Source organism: Mastacembelus armatus, chromosome 3, assembly GCF_900324485.2.
Source record: "Mastacembelus armatus chromosome 3, fMasArm1.2, whole genome shotgun sequence".
NCBI classification, from domain to species: Eukaryota; Metazoa; Chordata; class Actinopteri; order Synbranchiformes; family Mastacembelidae; genus Mastacembelus; species Mastacembelus armatus.
Window position 1 is genome coordinate 4,283,868 of NC_046635.1, and position 19,333 is coordinate 4,303,200.

At 38.3% G+C, this 19,333-nt stretch overlaps 1 protein-coding gene across 2 annotated transcripts in view; it reads right to left on the reverse strand.

Moving 5' to 3' along the window:
- Positions 1–380: 380 nt before the first annotated feature.
- Positions 381–19,333, reverse strand: part of map2k5 (mitogen-activated protein kinase kinase 5) — a 50,056-nt gene continuing 31,103 nt past the window's right edge. The window contains exons 20-22 of one of the 2 annotated variants that reach the window (XM_026319832.1): positions 15,397–15,458; positions 12,792–12,837; positions 381–2,928 (exon numbers count right to left, since the gene is read on the reverse strand). In XM_026319832.1, the coding sequence (XP_026175617.1) occupies positions 2,818–2,928; positions 12,792–12,837; positions 15,397–15,458 (219 nt within the window). In that variant the 3' untranslated portion in view covers positions 381–2,817. Of the gene's footprint in view, positions 2,929–10,147; positions 10,638–12,791; positions 12,838–15,396; positions 15,459–19,333 lie in introns of those variants that run through there. The other variant, XM_026319833.1, reaches the window with a different exon arrangement.

Sequence of the window (19,333 nt, forward strand, 5' to 3'; positions counted from 1 at the left end):
AATAAGAGGTGATCTGTGTTGTACGCAGGCTGAGAGGTGAAAAAATAATAATAAATATTCCAGATTCATATTTAAACTCACAGTCTATGAGTATATTGCCAAAACATATGCAATTATAGCACATCTGTTCTGAAAATAAATGTTTTTTTGGTTTCCTTTGATTTGCAAGAATACATCATGTAACATCAGCAGTTAGTGACCACTACAAACACTTCCTACTTCACACTAACTTAGTTGTTTTACCAGACTGCAGAGTTTTTATAGCTTCATTCAGATTTAAGGCCAATTTTATGTCAGATTTCTTACAGATGTGTTAACGGTATGGTAGCCCTGACTTACACAAAGTGACAGTATAGCTGGTATAATGTAGAGCACATTAATGAAAAACTAATGCAGGGAGGTGCACTGCAAAGTTAAGGTCAGGTATATTTATGTATAAAAAGTTAAAAGTCTGAGCCTCATTTTCAGGTTTCCGAGACACATAATGACACCGACAGAAAGTGGTGTGATCGAAATGTTGTCCAATTCACTGGATTCAAATAAACATGTTTTGTTTCCCAAATGTTGTTCTGTTTAATTTGACAGTTGGCTGCTTAGAGAGACAGAAGGTTATGAGTTACAAAGGAAATACCCTGGTCAGAAATCAAACTGTGGACACTGAAGCTGTGTGGTCTGCACCGCAACCATGAAGCCACTGGACACCACAGACAGTTGATCAGGAAAGACTGACCCCACAAACTGTATCCTAACTGCTGTAACATGGAATGAACTACATTGTTAAAAGCGATGTTTAATAATTATTTTAATACTTGCATTACACAAAGTGGATACACTGTGCTTTGAACGCTTGTGCTAATAAACTCTTCTTGGAATCTTCAATGGAAAGCAACACGTTTGTCCAAAAAGGAAACTTTCATGCTTCACCCTGCAAACTGCGAAACACTCCACTTATGACAAGGAAAACTTAGAATGAGCATTTTGTAATCCTCTTAGGTCTGGAAATAGCCAGTAACTGGTGTTTCAGTTTTAATTTTTTTTAAAAACACCTACGTCTTTCAACAAGTGACAACAGTGCCCTTCAACATTGACACATACAAGGCTTTTAAAAAATCTATTCAATTTTGCATGCATACATGCACTACATACTGAAAAACTGCTTAGCATGTAGTTAGAAACTGGGGCATAGTTTGGAATTTTCTCACACATATTTCTTCCACTTTCTGTACGGAGTAGTGCCATTTCTGCAAAAATAAAAAAGAAAGAATTGCCCATTCTAAACTTTAAATGCAAAAGGAAGTTTATGTAAAAATACCAAAAATCCTGAGGTTCCCAAACTAAGAATGACATGACAAAGCAAACTCTATAAACAAGAAGTGTGTTCTCACTTTTGTCTAACAGAAACTACACATCACATTTTTAAGCCTTTTCAGCTGCTTGGATGTACTGTCATCACATTCTTTTCCAGCAATGCTCACACTGTACACGCATGTGTCACTTAAGGCTGCGTTTACTGTGCCTTTGTGGAAATAAGGACATTTAACTGCACTTAAGCATTATACATTTCACCAGCTGCACAAAAAGACCTTGTCAAAGCAATTCATTTTAGTCAAGTAACACATTATCTTTGTCTCAGTCATGAAAAATCCATATAATACACCATTTGGCTCGTCAATGGTCTTTGGTATTAGGTGCACTGCATTATTGTTTTCCCTCTACTCATTAGGCAATCCAATAAAAAAAGCATAATTTCTGTAGAGTGACATGTCTTGCTAAAGTAAGGATTTAATGGTGACAAAGTGGATAAAACGAAAAAAGTAAAATGAAAAAAGGATTATGGTCGTTGTGAGGTTTTGTTTCCAACTATCTATAGTTTATATTATTCTTAAATCGCTGAATCAAAGTGGATCTACTTCAGCACAATTTCCTCTCCAGCAGTTCATTCGGTAGCTTTCGATATCAGGCACGTCTGCGCGAAAGGAAAGAAAAGATATGCAACCAAGAGCTGGTTTAAACAGAAATAACCCCTGGTTCCTCCTGACGAGTGTGAAAAATAAATAGCGTGTTCAGTGAGCTTGAGAATCAAGAAAAAGACGTGTCAATATTCCAGTCTATTGAGTAACACTGCAGTGCTGCTTCAGATTTACTGATACTATTCAATTAACTCCCAACCTCACACTGTTCAGGAACAACTCGATACATGTGTTTTCTTCTAGAAGAAAAAAAATAGGTACACTTTTGGGGAAAAGTTTGCTGTTTCGAGTGACAACTTAAGATTGCTGAGGTAATAAATGACACCAGTGGAAGTACAGGCACACACATGGGCAATTAGTCACAGGCAAAAACCTTCACTAGAGGGCTGTCAACAGTAAAGCACAAGATGGCTATTTGAGAGACCATCCTACAGCACACATATGCCAGCATATTGCAGTCTTGAAGGTGGTTATAGTCAGAAATCCTTTAAACCAGCATCACTTTGTCTCCATTCATCAGACTAACGCTCACTGCTTTTTTTTCCTGTATATTCACGAAAAACGTGGACAAAGCATCGAGTGGAGACCCATGCTAAAAAGAAAGCCCATATTTCTGGATGCAAAATTAATATTAAGCTCAAAGGATGTGAATTCCTCATTGTCATGGCGCAGGAGTGCTGTTAAATAATTACTCACAGAAAGTATTTAAATCTAGTGAATTCTGTCCCATGTATGTGAAGCCACTTGTACAGTGCATATGGACGTACTTGACCCTGAAGCCTTTGATAAGTGTCCAAGGTATAAGATCAAGCGTCCTGGTCCATCAAGGGCGGATGGCAGCAGGACGTCAGATACGTCCCTGAGCCTGCTGAGCTCGCCTCTCCTCCAGACAGCGACAAACCCACATTGACACCACCTCTGCATTGCCATCATTGTACTGCATAATGAAGGAATGATCCTAAAAGGCAAGAGAAAGACACAAGTGTTTAAACAATTTTTTTTGAAGACGACTGATGGTGGATGTCTGGGTTTCACTTGGTTTCAGTTAAAAGGCATTTACACGTCAATAGTGCATGATAAAAAAAAAAGGAATTTGTAATACAAACAAAAAGTGAAACAAAAAATATAAATAAATGAATTCAAATGTCAGATTTGTATGAAAAGATTTAGAATGAAATATAATGCCATGAAAAGGGTTTGAGCATTGAAGTAAGGGATTTTATTTTTCTGGTTTCTTTAACCTTAACTGCACTGACAAATAGGTGAAATTTAAAAAATGATCTTCACTAAAACACCTCCACTTGAAATTAGAAACTGTGCTGGAAAAATATTATTTTTTGTTCCATTATTGACTGAATCCATCGATCCATTAATTGTCTATACCAACTTATTCCTAATTAGGGTCACAGGGATATGCTGGAGCCACCCTGATTGAATATTATATTTAAATAAACACTTTGATGCCACTAGTCTTAGTCCATACATACTATATGACCTTCAGAATAATTGGTAAAATGAAACAATGAGCTTTGTCCTAAAAACGGTATTCTAATGGCAATTGAAAGAAGGTTTAGGCCTGTTCTGCAGTATTATTTTTATTATCAGACAGATTGGAGCTACAAACATTATTACATTGTTATGTGGGGTGTGTTGTTTAGTTCTACTTGAATAATTATTCTAAATCATGATTCAAGAAATAATAATAAAATACAAATAAACTAAACAGGAACATCATTAAAACTACCTAAATATTAATGTCCAACAGATTTGGTTTTAAATGCAAAATGTTTAAGTAATGGCTTGTCAGGGCGTTTTAAAGAAGTATCTTTGGACTTTAATGGTCTACATGAGTTATGACAGGCTGTTAAAATGTGCTTTGCAATAAAATGCAGCAGTGGCAATAGTAATCATTTAAAAATGACTGAAGAAACAGTCTTAATATTTAGTGATTTTTGTTTATTTCAAGTGCCAAAAAAGAGCTGTGGAAAGTTGACCAACATGACAAGTCTGTTGACTGGCAGCTCATCAAGTCTGTTAAATGCTGGTGCTGTTGAGTTAACACAGTTGCAGGACTGAAATAGAGATGTCACGTGAAATCTCAATGACAACAGTCTCAATCTCCAGTCTCATCTGGGGGACTTATCAGACCAGAGCCAGGGGTCACAGAGGTCATCGATAGGTCAGAGGTGTGAGGGAAGGTGGTTGTAAATGAGACAAGTTACCTCAGGGTGACCATGAATTTTATTTGTGGTGTCTAGGTGTCCAATTAGACAAACAATGCTGTAGTCCCCCAGTTTAAATGAACTTGTCAACACTGATTTCAAAGATATGTGTCCTTAACAAACAGAGCCTCTCACTGTTGTACACTGTTAACAGGACTAGGATCAGTCAACACAGGGATTTGTGAACAAAGACTTGTACTCAATTATTTAGGGTCACAATCAGAACTCGACCAAGAAATCAGCCAATATTAGCTCGTATCAATCAATATAACCATATAGGTCAGCTGATAAGTAACAGGAACCTGCAGTACTGAAACATCAGATATGTTTAAGTTTTTCCGAATCAATGTCAACAACAACACATTTAATTTCAGTCACATCTGCATGGAAGATGGTTGTTCAGGGAGTCCACCTCTTCAGTTCAGACTGGAATATCTCTACTATGGCATAGATTAGCCCCTCTTTGTTTGAATCAGAGTCTTAGGCAGGATTTATACGGCATCTGAACCACTTGTCAAATACCTTTGAAAACTCCTTCCAAGTGAGACGGACGATTTTCTTTAACCAAACTGTGAATAAATCAGATTCTTTATATCAAATAATTTCCTATTTGTCTGATGTCAGCACAGTCAGAACAGAGAGTAATTCTGCCTGTCGCAGTTATTCAGCGTTGGCCCCACCCAGACTGTGACAAACATGGAAGAAAGAAACAACAATATGGAGGTCAGTGGGTAGATGAGAACTTTTCAGATTTGTCAAACATTTATGGAGAGACAGGACTCATGTCACAAATATGAATGGAAATCATTTACACAATGATATCATGACCAAAGAAAAAAAAAAAAAAAAGCATTAAGGACTGTGATGTGAAAAGTAACCATCGTCATCATCTATGGTTGTACATCGTTAAATACCCCCAGGCAATACCCAAACTGGTGCACACTGTGTAAGACTAGTAACAAAGTAGGACAGATACTTTTTCCTCCTGAGATACTTCTTGTCTATTTGTGGTTCCCCAGGAAAATGTGTTAAGGTGAAGTCTACACATAGAAAAATAAAAAAAAAAAACCTCATTAAGCTTTAGTTTACGGTGACTGCATTAGTATTGCTGCTTTTTAAAATCCACCTAAAATCATTTTGTTTGACCTCTAACTATTCTTTTGTTGCTTACTACTGCTGCTTCTGACCGTGAACGTTAAATCGCCACACGTTTAACCTGGTGTATTAGTATCTTCTAAAGAAATATGAGAACACATTCCACTGTGCTCTAATCCTGCACAAACTGTAGGACTTGGGGGGAGTCCCATCAATCCTGTTGTCCTTCTAATGGGCAGCTGGGGTTAACACAGTCTGAGGTTAATTACTATGATATCAGTGCAAGCGCGTGTGTGTCAGTATGAGATGCTTGGAGTGGATGCTCCTGGGTGCCTCCTATGTGCTGAATACCCATCTCATCAATCATGCTTCTTTGCCTCAGTAAAGAAGGAGTGACACAGAAACAAAGAAGGAAGTCCTGAGTTATGTTTTTAAAATCCAGCTAACTACATCTGCTCCAGAAATGAACCATGCCAGGACAGAGACATCTGCTGGCATTTGAGCTGCACAAATGTACGGGGCTTGTCATAGCACACTTGTAGACATGCCAAGACACAGTGGAAACATGGTATTAACCATGAGAAATCCCAAGAACTAGACAAAGCATACAAAAGAGATATCATGCAAGAAACAAAGTTGAACTAGGCGAAGTAATAATAGTGTAATCTAATGGAAAGCTCCAAAACAGCCAATAAGTGGCTCTTGTGAAACCTAACTCATCTTGATCCTCATTTCATGAACTAAATTAAAAATAGCAACAGATAAACCTCCAAGCAGTAATGAGGTACCATGTGCACTACACATCAGGAAACGTCTTTGGCTATGTGACCCCTCATAGCCAAACAGGTAGTGGTTCTTACTCTCTAGCTCGCACGTCTGTGAGAAGGAAATTAAAACTATTTACCTATTAAGGTAAAAACTATTTTGTGTAAAAGAAAGTTAAAGTTAAATTTAACATTATGACCCTGCCATTCAAAACACAAAGCATGAAGGGAAAAACAACTTTAAACATTGATAATGCAAATATTAAGAATACATCCTCTGCCAAACACACACACACACACACACACACACACACACACAGTCATCTAATAATTAAATATGGTGAAACTTAAATTAAGCATGAAACCTGTAATGTAGGAGATATAAATACAGCCTGAATAACTACTGCTTAGTTAGGTCAGTGAAGGTGTTCTGACTTTCTGCTGTAGAAGTGTTTGGACAGAGGTGAGATGAGGGGACAACTCATTTAAAAGTTACATTAATCACCGTCTGGCCACATCAAAATGGGATAATCACCTGCAACTGCTCTGCTCAAACAGAAATGGCCAAGTCCCAGGAGAAATTCTACCTAACTCTTTAATTGTTTGAAGCTTTTGAAGGGTCTGTTTAATCTAAGATTAATTTATGCGATTTTAAATAACTCTATGTATGATTAATATCCTCAGAAGAAATTAAAAGGAGTTTGAGGCAATTATAACAAGAGACTGGTCATCACCTCATTAGAATAGTGTTGGAGGAAACATGTTGTGTGTGTGTGTGTGTGTGTGTCAGTGTGTGAATGTGTATGTGTGAGAGAGAGAAGGGTGAAGAGGTAGAAAGAATAACTAGGTCTTTACAGATTTGCATGCTAATCACTACCTCCCTCTGGAAACTGGTGTGTGTGAATAAGGAGTGTGTGTGTGTGTGTGTGTGTGTACTTTGGTCAATCCTAGCACACAGGAAATATAGGAAAACTTCTCTTTGGTGTGTTAAAGTGCTGTTTCTCCTCTGAAATTAATGATCCAAGCACCTTTCACAACTGCTTTAAAAATTGTGTGCACAGCGTGGCAGGGCATTCTCCAGGTACCCACCTATCAATGAGCCAAAACACTAAATGTTACCTACAGAAATAGAAAAAAAAACACACACAAGAAAAACAGAAAACCAAGAGGAGTAAAGCAGGCTCTAAAATATGTAAACTGCTGCTAGCTTTAAAAACCCACTTCACCCACACCTTTAAATATTGGATAAGGGGTCAACCTCAATCAGACCATTTCTGAAACTGATAACCTGACATTCACCAAACACTGTACACTGACCAGAGAAAGAAGTCAAGGACTGAACTTCTGCTTCTAGTCCGATTTGTTTGACACCTATTTGTGGATACCTGTTTGTGGCTGTCTATGCTGCATTCCCCTCTATCACAGCTGACTTCCACCCCACCTCTAAACAGTGTTTCAAACTTCATCTGATGGACCATAAAGTGGCCCTAAGAGCACCATCCTTCTCATGGCCTGGTTTTATTCCCCCATCACATGTAGGAAGAAGCAAAATGTTCACTACAGCAATGGCAAGGATTCAGTCTCAAAGCAGGGTAGCTTCTGGCTGTGTGAGCCATCAAACACAACTGGAAGATTAAACTGAGATCATCACTTTTTGCTGAACTAACAAAACCTAGTGGCTGGTCATGAAAAGAACTGGGACTGTGAGCAGAACAGGCTGAACAGGTGCAGCCGTTACGTTTTATTAAGCGAGACATCTAGAGATCCAGACCAGCAGAGGTAGTTAGCTGTGACTAGAGCTACTGGATATGTGGAACTGGTTATTGTAAACTGGAAGAAAAATGGAAGACTTGGGGAAAGGTATCGAGACATATATCTGACTTTCTTGGCTATCGAGGAACAATATGGGAAACCACTGCACTGCTGTAATTTCACTGATAAGATGACCATTAAACTTTTCCACAAAAAGAGAAACACATTTAAGCTACAATGAAAGTCATGTCTGATTTATTTTACATGAACAGAAAGAACTCTTGTTTTAGTCAGTTCAAGGATGTTAGCAAATTTCCTCCAAATGTCATATTTGGTTGTGTTTTTTTCACTGCACAAGATCTAAGTATGAATTTATTTTGAATAATTACTTGAGCTATCATTCAAAACGACATGACTAAAGAGGAGTACCATCTAAGAGTCTCAGTATGTGAGAATGGGGTTCATGTCAATGAAGACCCAAGGGTGAAATGTGAAAATATCTGGTGACAAAGGTGCTAACAGAAAGTTTTAGGGAAGAGGAGAGACAGATGATACATAAGCACGCATGTGAAAATCCTTTTTGCACATGTAGAGCTGCAAACAAATTTGTGTCTCAGACAAAAACTACATCCAGTGTTTGAGGCATATGATAAGTAGGACTCTCAATGCATCACCCACATAAAGCTCAAGGGCATGAAAGTCAAGACATCAAAGGCATGAAGATCTGCTACCTTCTTTATTCAAAGTGAAAACACCAGTATCTGTCAGATGATACAGATCTGATGTAAATACAGACAATGTGATGAGACGTCACCAAGTCATTTAATCAGGGACATCAGGATTCCTTCTCACACTGTCTGAAATAATGAATGAATGAAAATGAATGGTTTACATATTCTCCCCACATCTGTGGTCATTTTCTCTGGGTAATCTGGCTTCCTCCCACAGTCCAAACACATGCAGGTTGTGGTTAAGTTAATTGGTGACTCTAAATTACCTATAGGTGTCAACGTGAATGTCTGTCTGTCTCTACGTGTCAACCCCATGATAGACTGGTGATCTGTCCAGGCTGTACCCCACCTCTCACCCATTGTTAGCTGGGATTGGCTCCAGCCCCTCTGTGACCATGGATGTACCAGAATAAGCAGTAGATGATGGATGGACTGATGAATGAAAATGAATAGTATAGTTATAGTTACAGTGTGGATGGTGAGGGTCAGTGGTTACTATGCTGGTATGTTGGAAAGTAACACATGAACTTGTCAGTGTTTGTTAATAACAAACAAGCAGTTTTTTTTTTCATAGAAAAAAAAACAACAACTTAATGATAGTCTGCTTCTATCTGTGTGTGTTTGTTGGTGTGTGTGTGTGTGTGTGTAAGCTGAAACTAAATTTAAGGATGGTCAGAGACAGGAGGGGTTCCTTTGTGAAAAACTGAGGGGCTCATCTGGTGTCTCCAGGATTGAAAAGGGGTGACAAAATGTGTGTGTGTGTGCATGTGTGCCTATGAATAGAAAAGCAGAAAAGGAGGGCTGCATTGACAAGGGTGCTAAAAGGCTGTGTGAAGGCTGCTAGCTGGGGAACCAGGGACGATAGGGGTGGGGGGGGGGGGAAGGGGCTGTCCGTCAAATTGCAATCAAAGAATAAAAGGGTGTATGGATCATCACCCCCTTTTCTTCTTTCATAGTCACAAATTAACACATGAAAACAGGCACACAGAGAAAAAAATAATTATTTTCTATCTGATTCTATAAGTGAGGCCAAATGAAATGGGTTGCAATATGGTCACTATATTACTATATAGAGTCTTTTCTGCCTCTAAGCCAAATTAAGAAGCCAAACATATACTGAAGGAGAAAGAGGGCCACTTTAGAACCAACAGAAAGAAACCTCAGACACCATGGGTCATCACCTGCTGCTAACATTCTGGAACAGGCCAGTGGAAAGTCTCCTCAACGTCATGAGCTTATGATGACAGGATAGAGTATCCTCAATGAAAGATGCATTAGTATAAGGAGAGAAAAACACACTGGCTTTCCTCATTCCAAACAAAGGACCTAGGTCTGTAAAGATTTCTTACTGATGCAAGTGAGGCAGTGTTATAGCGATAGTGATTTTAATTGTACTGTCACTATCTCTCTTTTTATTTATGTTGTGAACATATGAACCCATGAAAAAGGTTTTCCATTCACTGCGGACCTTAGTTAGGTAAAAGGATAAAGTTGAAGTTAAAAGGATAAAATATTAAAAGTATGAGCAAAGCATCAAGTATGAGTAGTTATAACAAACTGTTTCAGGCTTCAGGGATAGAACCCATCAGGCGCAGGCATGCAATCAAACAGCAATCCTTTAAAGAACGTCTCATCGGATAAAATCTCAGTGACAATAACAACATCAATAAAAGCTACACCAGTGATTAGAGAAACCACATGCTGAAACCTGATGAGCAAACTGGAGCCACTAGGTGAGTTTGCATGGTCCTAAAACAACATTATTTGCTTAGTGTCTACACCATTGTGTGATTTCTCACATTACCTTCCAGGAGAAATGAGTTGCACAGATAAAAACTGAGAGCAAACAGCACTTTCTGCTCAGCAGAGGGAAGGGAGGGAAGGGAGCTGTGGCTAGGTGCATTAACATACAGATAGAATAGGTAAAGAGTTTTAATGTACTCAGGAGGCTGGGGGAATGAGGAGGTAAAGTGAGAGGTGCAGAGGGGAAAAAAGAGATGAGGAGGAAAAGAGAGAAAGACAATCAGCAAGCTGGTGCCACAAAAGCAGGAATCCATGACCTTATATCTCAGTTCATCATGGGTAGAGGAAGAAATGAAAGGCCTGCAGGAGGACAAAAATGTAGGTAAAGAAAAGATGAGACGGATGGAAAGAACGAGAGAACAGTGAAAATTGGAAAAGAGCATCGAGATCACAATGAATATGTACAAAGTGGGGCACACTAGGAACGTGGAGGAGTACGGCAAAAAGGATACAGTAACAGGAGCAGTGCTAAAAATGCCACCATATATGACCTGAAGAATTTAAAAACAAAGAAAAAATATAGGAAAGAAATGTACCGTGTGCATTCTTGAGATTTCTCAAATGTGACAACAACTGCAAACAGAATTTAAATCCAGTGATTTATATCCAGTATCGTTTACATCTATTGTTTTGTTTGCTACATTTCACAATAGAAACAAAACTGGGACCAACTCCTTAACACCACTAGTGATCAAAAAAATCAATCGAGTCCACTAACACAATGACAAATTCAAACAACTTAAAAGAAAAAACTAATAAACCTGTCGAACCTTGACGATTATTAATGACCGGCATCAAAGGCATCACTCAACATTAACAACGCAAGTGCAAATAAAGGTAAAGAAACACAAGATGAACTTCCTCCAAAGAAGTAGCACATGGTGTCTCCCTAGAGAGAACCACTTTAGGACAGAATTCCCAATGAGTGTCTAGACAACGTTTTCCTTTAGTCCATCTTTCTGGTGTGAGACTGAGAACATACAATCGGTTAGCAGCTCTACATTTACACCCTCCAGCCCTCCATCCCCACAACACAAACCTCCACACCACCCTCTCTCCCCTCTCTCTGTGGACCTGTCACTGTCCTTGGACCTAACACAGGAACCAGAGCGTGTTGTAACTCTTAAAAGGCAGTTTGTGCAAACTTGTCTGCTAATGTTAGAACAGCAACAACCATTAACTCCACACTGGGAGGGAAGCGTGGTTTGGCCAGTACTCATAGGAAGAGACCATTAGATGTTATTTTGTACATGGCATGAACCTTTATGTAGCTTTTGGGTTTATCGGTTTGAAAACCATTGTGCTGCAGGGATCGGTTAAACCACCTCATGACTCTTAAAAGTATAAGCTCTACAGTAAAAAGAAGAATAATCTAATGGACTATTTAAGTTATTTGTCATTCATTTAATTCAATTACATATTTCACTATTTCAGTGAGAAGATATAAGCTATGTCAAGTTAAAGCTTTTAAATTGTGGCATGAAATAGAATATAGTGTGAAAGCCAGAAAATCATAAATATGCATGTAAAAGAGCTATAGAGAGATCATGTATAATAAATAGTAAAGATAACCCTGTGATTACATTTATGAATACTAGACAGAAGTCATGATCTCGACTTATCCTGGTACACCCAGGGCTGCAGGGGGGCTGGAACCAACTCCAGGTGATACTGGGCAAAACGTGGGGTGCACCCTGGGCAGTTTATCAGTCTCTTGCAGGGTTGACACAGAGAGAGAGAGAGAGACACTCACACCTACAGGTAATTTAAAGTCACCAGACAACCTAAGCTCAAACTGCATGTCTTTGGACTGTGGAAAGAAGCTGGGGCACCAGGGAAAACCCCCAAAGGCACGGTGAGAACATGCAAACTCCACAAAGAACTCCTAGATTTGGACAGGATTCAAATCTGGGGTCTTCTTGCTGTGAGTTGACAGTGCTAACCACTACACCTCTCTGTTTTAATGAGAGGTCATGTAGGTCATGTAGACTTATCATATAAAATGATAAGTCTACATGACATTGGGGACATCTTACTATTGAACGCACAAAGACAGGCAGATATTCACATGCAAACATCAGAAATTATTTCCTTTTGTCCCTTGCTCAAATTTTCATTAGGCTATATATCTTTATTTTGTAAACTAAATAATGTAGCCCTTGTACAGTAGTGCCCTGATTCATTCAGGTTGGCTCCAATGTGGTGAACTGAACAAATTAATGCTGAAGTACGTCTCGATCCTTCCTCAAGGTTTTGGTCTGACCTCTCTCTGAAATCTTTCATTGGTAGCAAAGAGTTCATTACTGTTGTTTCCACACAGCAATGAAAACTTCAACTTCAAGGGTCCTTGACCCAAAACACCCCAATCTTCCCCAAAATGATCACCCTCATTTATTCAAAACTTGCATTTTGTGGTCCTTGGAAGTGTTTAATAGAAGGCTTGGTTTAACTTACCATAAGATTATTAGGAGCAGGCCTCTCTTTGGGTTGCCGCCGCATACTAGAAAAAAAGAGAAAATCTAAATTGAGCCACTATTCAAACTATGTTCGTAAGTGAATAATATTTGTTTTTGTTCTAACTTTAAATTCAACTGTATAATTTTCATTTCTAAATTAATATTCAAGAGGAGCTCTCACTGACAATAAACACTAAAGCATTTAAATAAGACATTTATTTAATACATATTTGTAAGTTGCATTAATATTTATTATTACTTGAAATTCAAGCTGTTACATTTCATTCATTTTTTTTTAAATCAGGGGTAGCACAAATTCATCAACTTTCAATTAATGTAAATGTGTCAGATTTATCCAAAAGGCCAACTGTTGTCCTAGACAAACAAACTATTTAAAAACCATCATCAGAATATATATGAACGCTATTATTAAGGAAATTAATCAAAGTAAAGTACATAGCAGACAAAGAGTAGAGTAACAATACATATTTAAACATACACATCCCCAGAAGAACAGGGAAACACACACTACAGGACGAGCAGGCCCCAACTGCACCACTCAAAACAGAAACTAGACAAATGAAATATCCTGTTGGCACTCCTGCTCCTTCAGTAAGCATCCTCTCTATTTCCTAGCAAAGGTACGATATGTTGTTACAGCTAGGAGTGCATTCCATGGGATGCTCAGAAAGAAAAGGCTGATTGACCATAAGAATTTTTCCCACAGGGTCTGCAGCAGTCACCTGCAGCTTTAGTGGGTCTGCTTGAAGTTTCACTGACATTCTTAAAAACTGGTACAGCATCTCCATTACCACACCAGTTCAAAGGACATGCAGTATGTGTGCTTACTCCACGGTGTACAGCAAAACTGAGTATATCCCCGGTCAGTATCATTTTAATGTCTATACTCTTTCATATTACAATATTAATTTTAAGTTTACGTGTGATGTATTTGATCTTATGTAAATAGAGCAATTTAGGTCTGTATTTGCAATTTAGACTGTATTGAAAATATGCCAACAATGCATAACTTCAACACAGCATAAGTGAGAACTGTGACAGCTGCAGTTGCAGTACTGAGTAGTATCAGCAGTGGGTGGAAGTGCAGGACGAGTCATAGCACCAATAACAATGTATTACACAATGCAAAATTCACCATTTCTGCAGCTTTGCACTGACAGAGGAGTAAATGTATATGACTATCTTTTTCAGAGGCTACAGAAAACTACTGCTCACAAAACAAATGTTTTGCACATTCTTTGCCCAGATGACACCAAATTAAATGAGTCTGGATCGGATGGGATCCAGCATTTTGTCTTGGACATGGTATGTGCTAATGTAGGGCTGCATGAGAGTGAGGAGGAGATGACCTTTAACAATAAATAATCAGTGCAAAACATTTTTTCATATGTGAGTTCCCACACAGAAACATTAAGTGACAAACAGTAGCTCAATAAACATACAGCATGTTTAGCTTAGCCAAGCCCTTTGCTGGCAAAGGTCACGGCCAAGAAGCCAGGCTGAAAAGGCCCTCCCTTATTACCGTCTAGGGTGTGAGCACACTTAAGCTTTCTGGTGAGATACAACATGGACCAAGATAAGTGGATAAGACAGAAGCAGCGTGCCAAAACAGATCAGTTGTGACGCATCAAACTTGCTAAATCATTTGAAACAGCACCAGGTGAATATAAATATCTCTGCTGACACTCCATTTGATTTTTATACATTTTCTTCATGTTTTACCTAAAGTGTTTATTAAAGAAATTATAAACAGCTGATGTTCACAAAAATTCATAATAAATGACAAGATTTCTCTTATTCCATTAAGCTTTGGCTAAAACTGTATTATGATTTTAGTGACACTGACCAGGGATGTGCTCGATTTTGCTGAATAAGCAAATGATCTTTCTAAATTACCTGCACTTCTAGGAGTTAGTGCAGGGGCCTGTCTGCAGTCAATCATGTAACTGGTTTATATATCAGCCCCCTAAAAACACACAGGGCAGAGACATTGCCGCCCATGCACCAAGACAGGGGACAGCACCTGTGCCTCAGTCTGTCCTGAGACAGAGGTGCCCTGTTTAAGTACATAAAACAGACATGGGGATAAACAACAGCTGGTAAAACCAGCTAGCGAGTGCACATAAACACACGGCCTGCATGTGGTTTGGGAGTGTATGTAGATGTTTGTGCAACTGTAAAGGTTGTAAGAGGCTAATGAATCAAAGGCAAATACTGGCTAAACACTGTCTTTGTCCTGTGGCATTAGATAAATCAATGACTCCCTGTAAAAAAGCACAGTGTTTTATTCAAGCAGAATTGGATATCATAGCTAAAACCATTACAACCACAAAGCAAGAACACAGACAAATTCACTTTAATCCCATTGTATACCATTATAGCTTTGATTGACCTTGAATTATTTGGCTCATCTACGTCAAAGGCAGTTTGTGGTCATTGTAATTGTTCATTCTGGCTCTGTGAGGCTCAGATGGTCAACTATGCCAAAGATATCAGCTAGTACAAACAATAATCACACACAAATGCACTATGCAGCCACAGAAAACAGACAACTTGAAATCTGATAGGTTAATTTAACTCACCACTGAGTAATGAAGTGAACAAACTTCTCACTGAATTGGCCAACGGGTAGAACTGGAGGATCCTGTGAAGAGCAGCAGAACAATTCAGACAGAAAACAAGTGACGTTAAGTTGCTGCACTGACGTCACTTAAATGAAAACATGAAAACAAATGAGGGTAGGCTAAATACAAATTCAGAGTAGGGTGATAGTTTAGACTGAAATTATTATTTTCAATTTACACTTGCTACCTGAGATGTACAACGTAGCATAATTAGATGACATTTGTAAAGTTAATAATTTACACTACTTTAAAATACTGCCCAAAATAAGAATTTGACATTTCATAAATGGCATTTTTGAAAAATATGAGAGAAAAAAGAAGAGTTACAGACGACATAAGCTGATGATGTGCTTTTCCTCGCGTTTCTCAGTTTACATTGTATAGCTGTACCTCAACAAGCCTTCTCTGAACCCACATCTCAAACTAATGCTGCACAGTCCGAAACAGGTTACGACCATTTTATTAGATATTTATGACATACAGTAAAAGTACATGATCACTGTTATCACACAGTATGAATGAGGCTTTAGGTTAAGTTTAAAGTTTAATGCTGTTGACAAATGATAGTCCTTTAAAAAAAAATAAATCAAATGACCATAAAACTTTTGGCTGTGTCTTTTTCTTATATTTCTTCTGCAAATCTGCCAATGGAACTGGTGACCTGATGTAGGTTTTCAGCACGTCAAAAAAGGTCCAACAGAGTTAAAGTTAAAACATGATATAAATCTAGGTTTCCAGATGTTCACTAGAAAAGGGCAGTGGAAGTGAGCTGAGAAATGTACAGCATCACCAAGGTGTTAAAGCTAATTATCTAAGCTATGAGCTGTCATGCATCAAACATTCAGCAAAATTATAACAGAACTGCAAAGTGGGAGACGCTGCTGGTTCAGCTTTAGTGGTCTCAAAGGTGCACTAGATGAATAAGCTCAAGTACAACAGTTAAGTATTGATACAACGTATGTACAAAGAGGCAATAGTGTTGTATATTGAATGCACTATTTGTACATCTTCTCAACTGCTTATGTATTAATTTAATGAAAAAACATAAACTTGACAAGACTTCAGTATCTGACCTCAAGGCTACAGGCTGCATCCTTTATTCCCCTGCATTCATGGCAGCACTGGAGTGGTGACTGGCAGCCAAGTGAATTTACAACACCTGCTGCTTGACACAACACTCACCTCACTGGGTCAACCAATTAACAAATCCGGTGGCTCAAACAGTGAAAGTGCAAATGTACCAAAAACTGCTGTATATTAAAGCTGCCATGTTTGTCATGGCTGAAAGAACATGACAACCATTAAATAGAAAACTGTAACAGCTATCCATGGCACAATTAATCTGTAATTGTTAATGATTCAGGTACTAATTCTTAGTGACAAATTCCTATAATTAACCTGCACATGGAAAATAAGTTGAATGTTCTCTTTTTTGACTGAGGTCAGATCCACTTCTCACAACAATTCAAGTCCCAAGAAAGTAGCCTCTAAAAGTACTGTTGTTTATACAAAGAATGTACTGTTGCAAAAATCTGCTGCTCTGTTGCTGTTTTCCTGTGGCACCTACAGCACTAACACAGAGGCATGCATTAAGTTCAGAATGTGTGTAATGTAAAGATGTCAGGAAATTTTCAAGAAGGCAACAAATGTGTGGACACATTTGATTTCCAGTACATTGCCATATGCAGAGAACGTAACAGAAACATGCGCAAAGCCTTAAAATACTTCCAATATCAAATCCCTAAAGGTGCATTGAAAAGACGTAAGGCATTCAAATGAAGGCCACATTTCTCAATGCTAGAGATTTCATGCATGAGGTTTTTCTTGATTATTATTCCATTTTTCAATATTGTGGTTTTTCACTTTCACACTCTAAGGGATGGTGTGTGAAAATGCATTTCTGTCTACCTTACTGTGTCAAAGCAAAAAGAAACTGAGTGGTGGTTTCTCCAGGATTGAAGGATTTACAATGTTCCCAATGGTTTTTGTCATTGTCTTAACAGGCAAACTCACCATAGGACTGAATTTATTGCCTTATTCATCATATTTTATGTGATGAAATGAAAGCTTTGTTCTTTGTTTTCATCTAGAGGAACAACTATTGAAATTATTAAGTGCAGCACTTTTGAAAAAGCCACATTTTAAATGATAGAACAGCAATTATATATCAAGAGATCAGATCTAGAAGCTAGAATCAAATGTCCACAGTTCTCTTTCAGTAACAAGATACAAAAACCTTTCACCAGAAAAGACTAAAACTCATGCACATTTCAGCTCAGGACTAATGCTGAATCTGAAAATTGCTGCCAAAGTGAACAACAATAAGGTGTGTGTGTGTGTGTGTGTGTGTGTGTGTGTGTGTGTGTGTGTGTGTGTGTGTGCATGTATGTCAAGCTTACAACATGTTGTCAGTGGAGAATCTATGACCTGCGTCATGTAGAACAGCTGTGCCAGACTGACCCTCTATTAGTACCCCTCACCTCATTACTCCATCCATTTCCCCACTCTGTTTCCTTCCCTATCTTTCACTGTAAGCACAAAAAGCTCTTAAAATTTAAAATTAATTTTACCCTTGGAGAAAAATGTGGACCACAGCATTGCAGCAGCATGGTTAAATTAACACCTTTCTTGTCTCAATGCCTCTAATTTCCAGCAGAGAATGTGAAAGTATTTAAGTGAAAAGAAAAAGGATCAACATTCAACTTTTTCTAGTTCTCAAAAAAGTTAAAGAAAAATAAAACAATATACAGTTTTCAATAAAATTGAAATTCATTCAAAAGAATACAATTAGGGTATAAAGAAACTGTTGTATTAAAAGGAATGTTCTTTGTCAATTTACCATGGTAAATTCATCAAAACACCATGGTATTAAAATACCTCAAATACCATTCCTTACAATTAATTACAACAGCAACTGTCAATTACAAAACTCCCCATGTTCCTAAATGATTGCTTAAATTTAACGTACATCATGATAAACCAGTTGACCAGTTGGTAAATTATAGGTCCAAGTCTCACAGCTACTAAAAATGTGCACTGCAGTGACATCCTATGACATGAAGAAAAATATAAACAAAAATACGCAAACTACTCAGACATGCACAAAAGTTCATGTCTGTTCACAACCAGGCGTTTATTCAAATGCAGGGAATTAAACCTCTTTACATCTGAAGCCCTGCTGTGCCATTAAAAACACCTCTGGGCAGTGTTCGCCATTCCTTAACGCTCTGATCGGCAGGCTCCCGCAAAGCATGATGCATGAACCCATTTAAATTAACAAAGGAATGGGTTCCTTCTAATCTCACTGCACTTCACAGTGCTGCCGCCGCTTGGATGAGCAATATATCATAGCACATGCACATATACACACACACATGCACAAACAAATGCCCTTGAGCACTGCACACCACAAGCCTGAGTGTACACTCCATTTAGAGGGAGAGTACCAAATAATTTGCAACCACTGTAGTATAATGTACACACACAAACACACACACACACACATAGAAAAACAAGATCAATTGGACCCAGTTTGTGCAAAGTGTTGACTACACAATTTATGTGTGGTGTAGGCTAAATCTGATACAAAATCACTCTCTGCACTCTCCCTGCATATTTGCATGCACATGCACCTTTTTGCAGAAACAAACACAAATACACACATTTATGCATGTATTCATGTCTCCAGCAGAGAGGAACACCGCTGCAGCTTTGATGTGGCAGCAGGCAACAGCACAAAAGACAAGCAGGCTGATGAAAGTGACCAGTCTGCGTGAATTATTCCTCTGGTTGTCAATGCGCTCCACTATGAGACACAACACACACTACGGGGGTACAAGGGTACAAGTAAATATACATGTCATTGCCATGAAGCAATTATTGGACAAAATTAGAT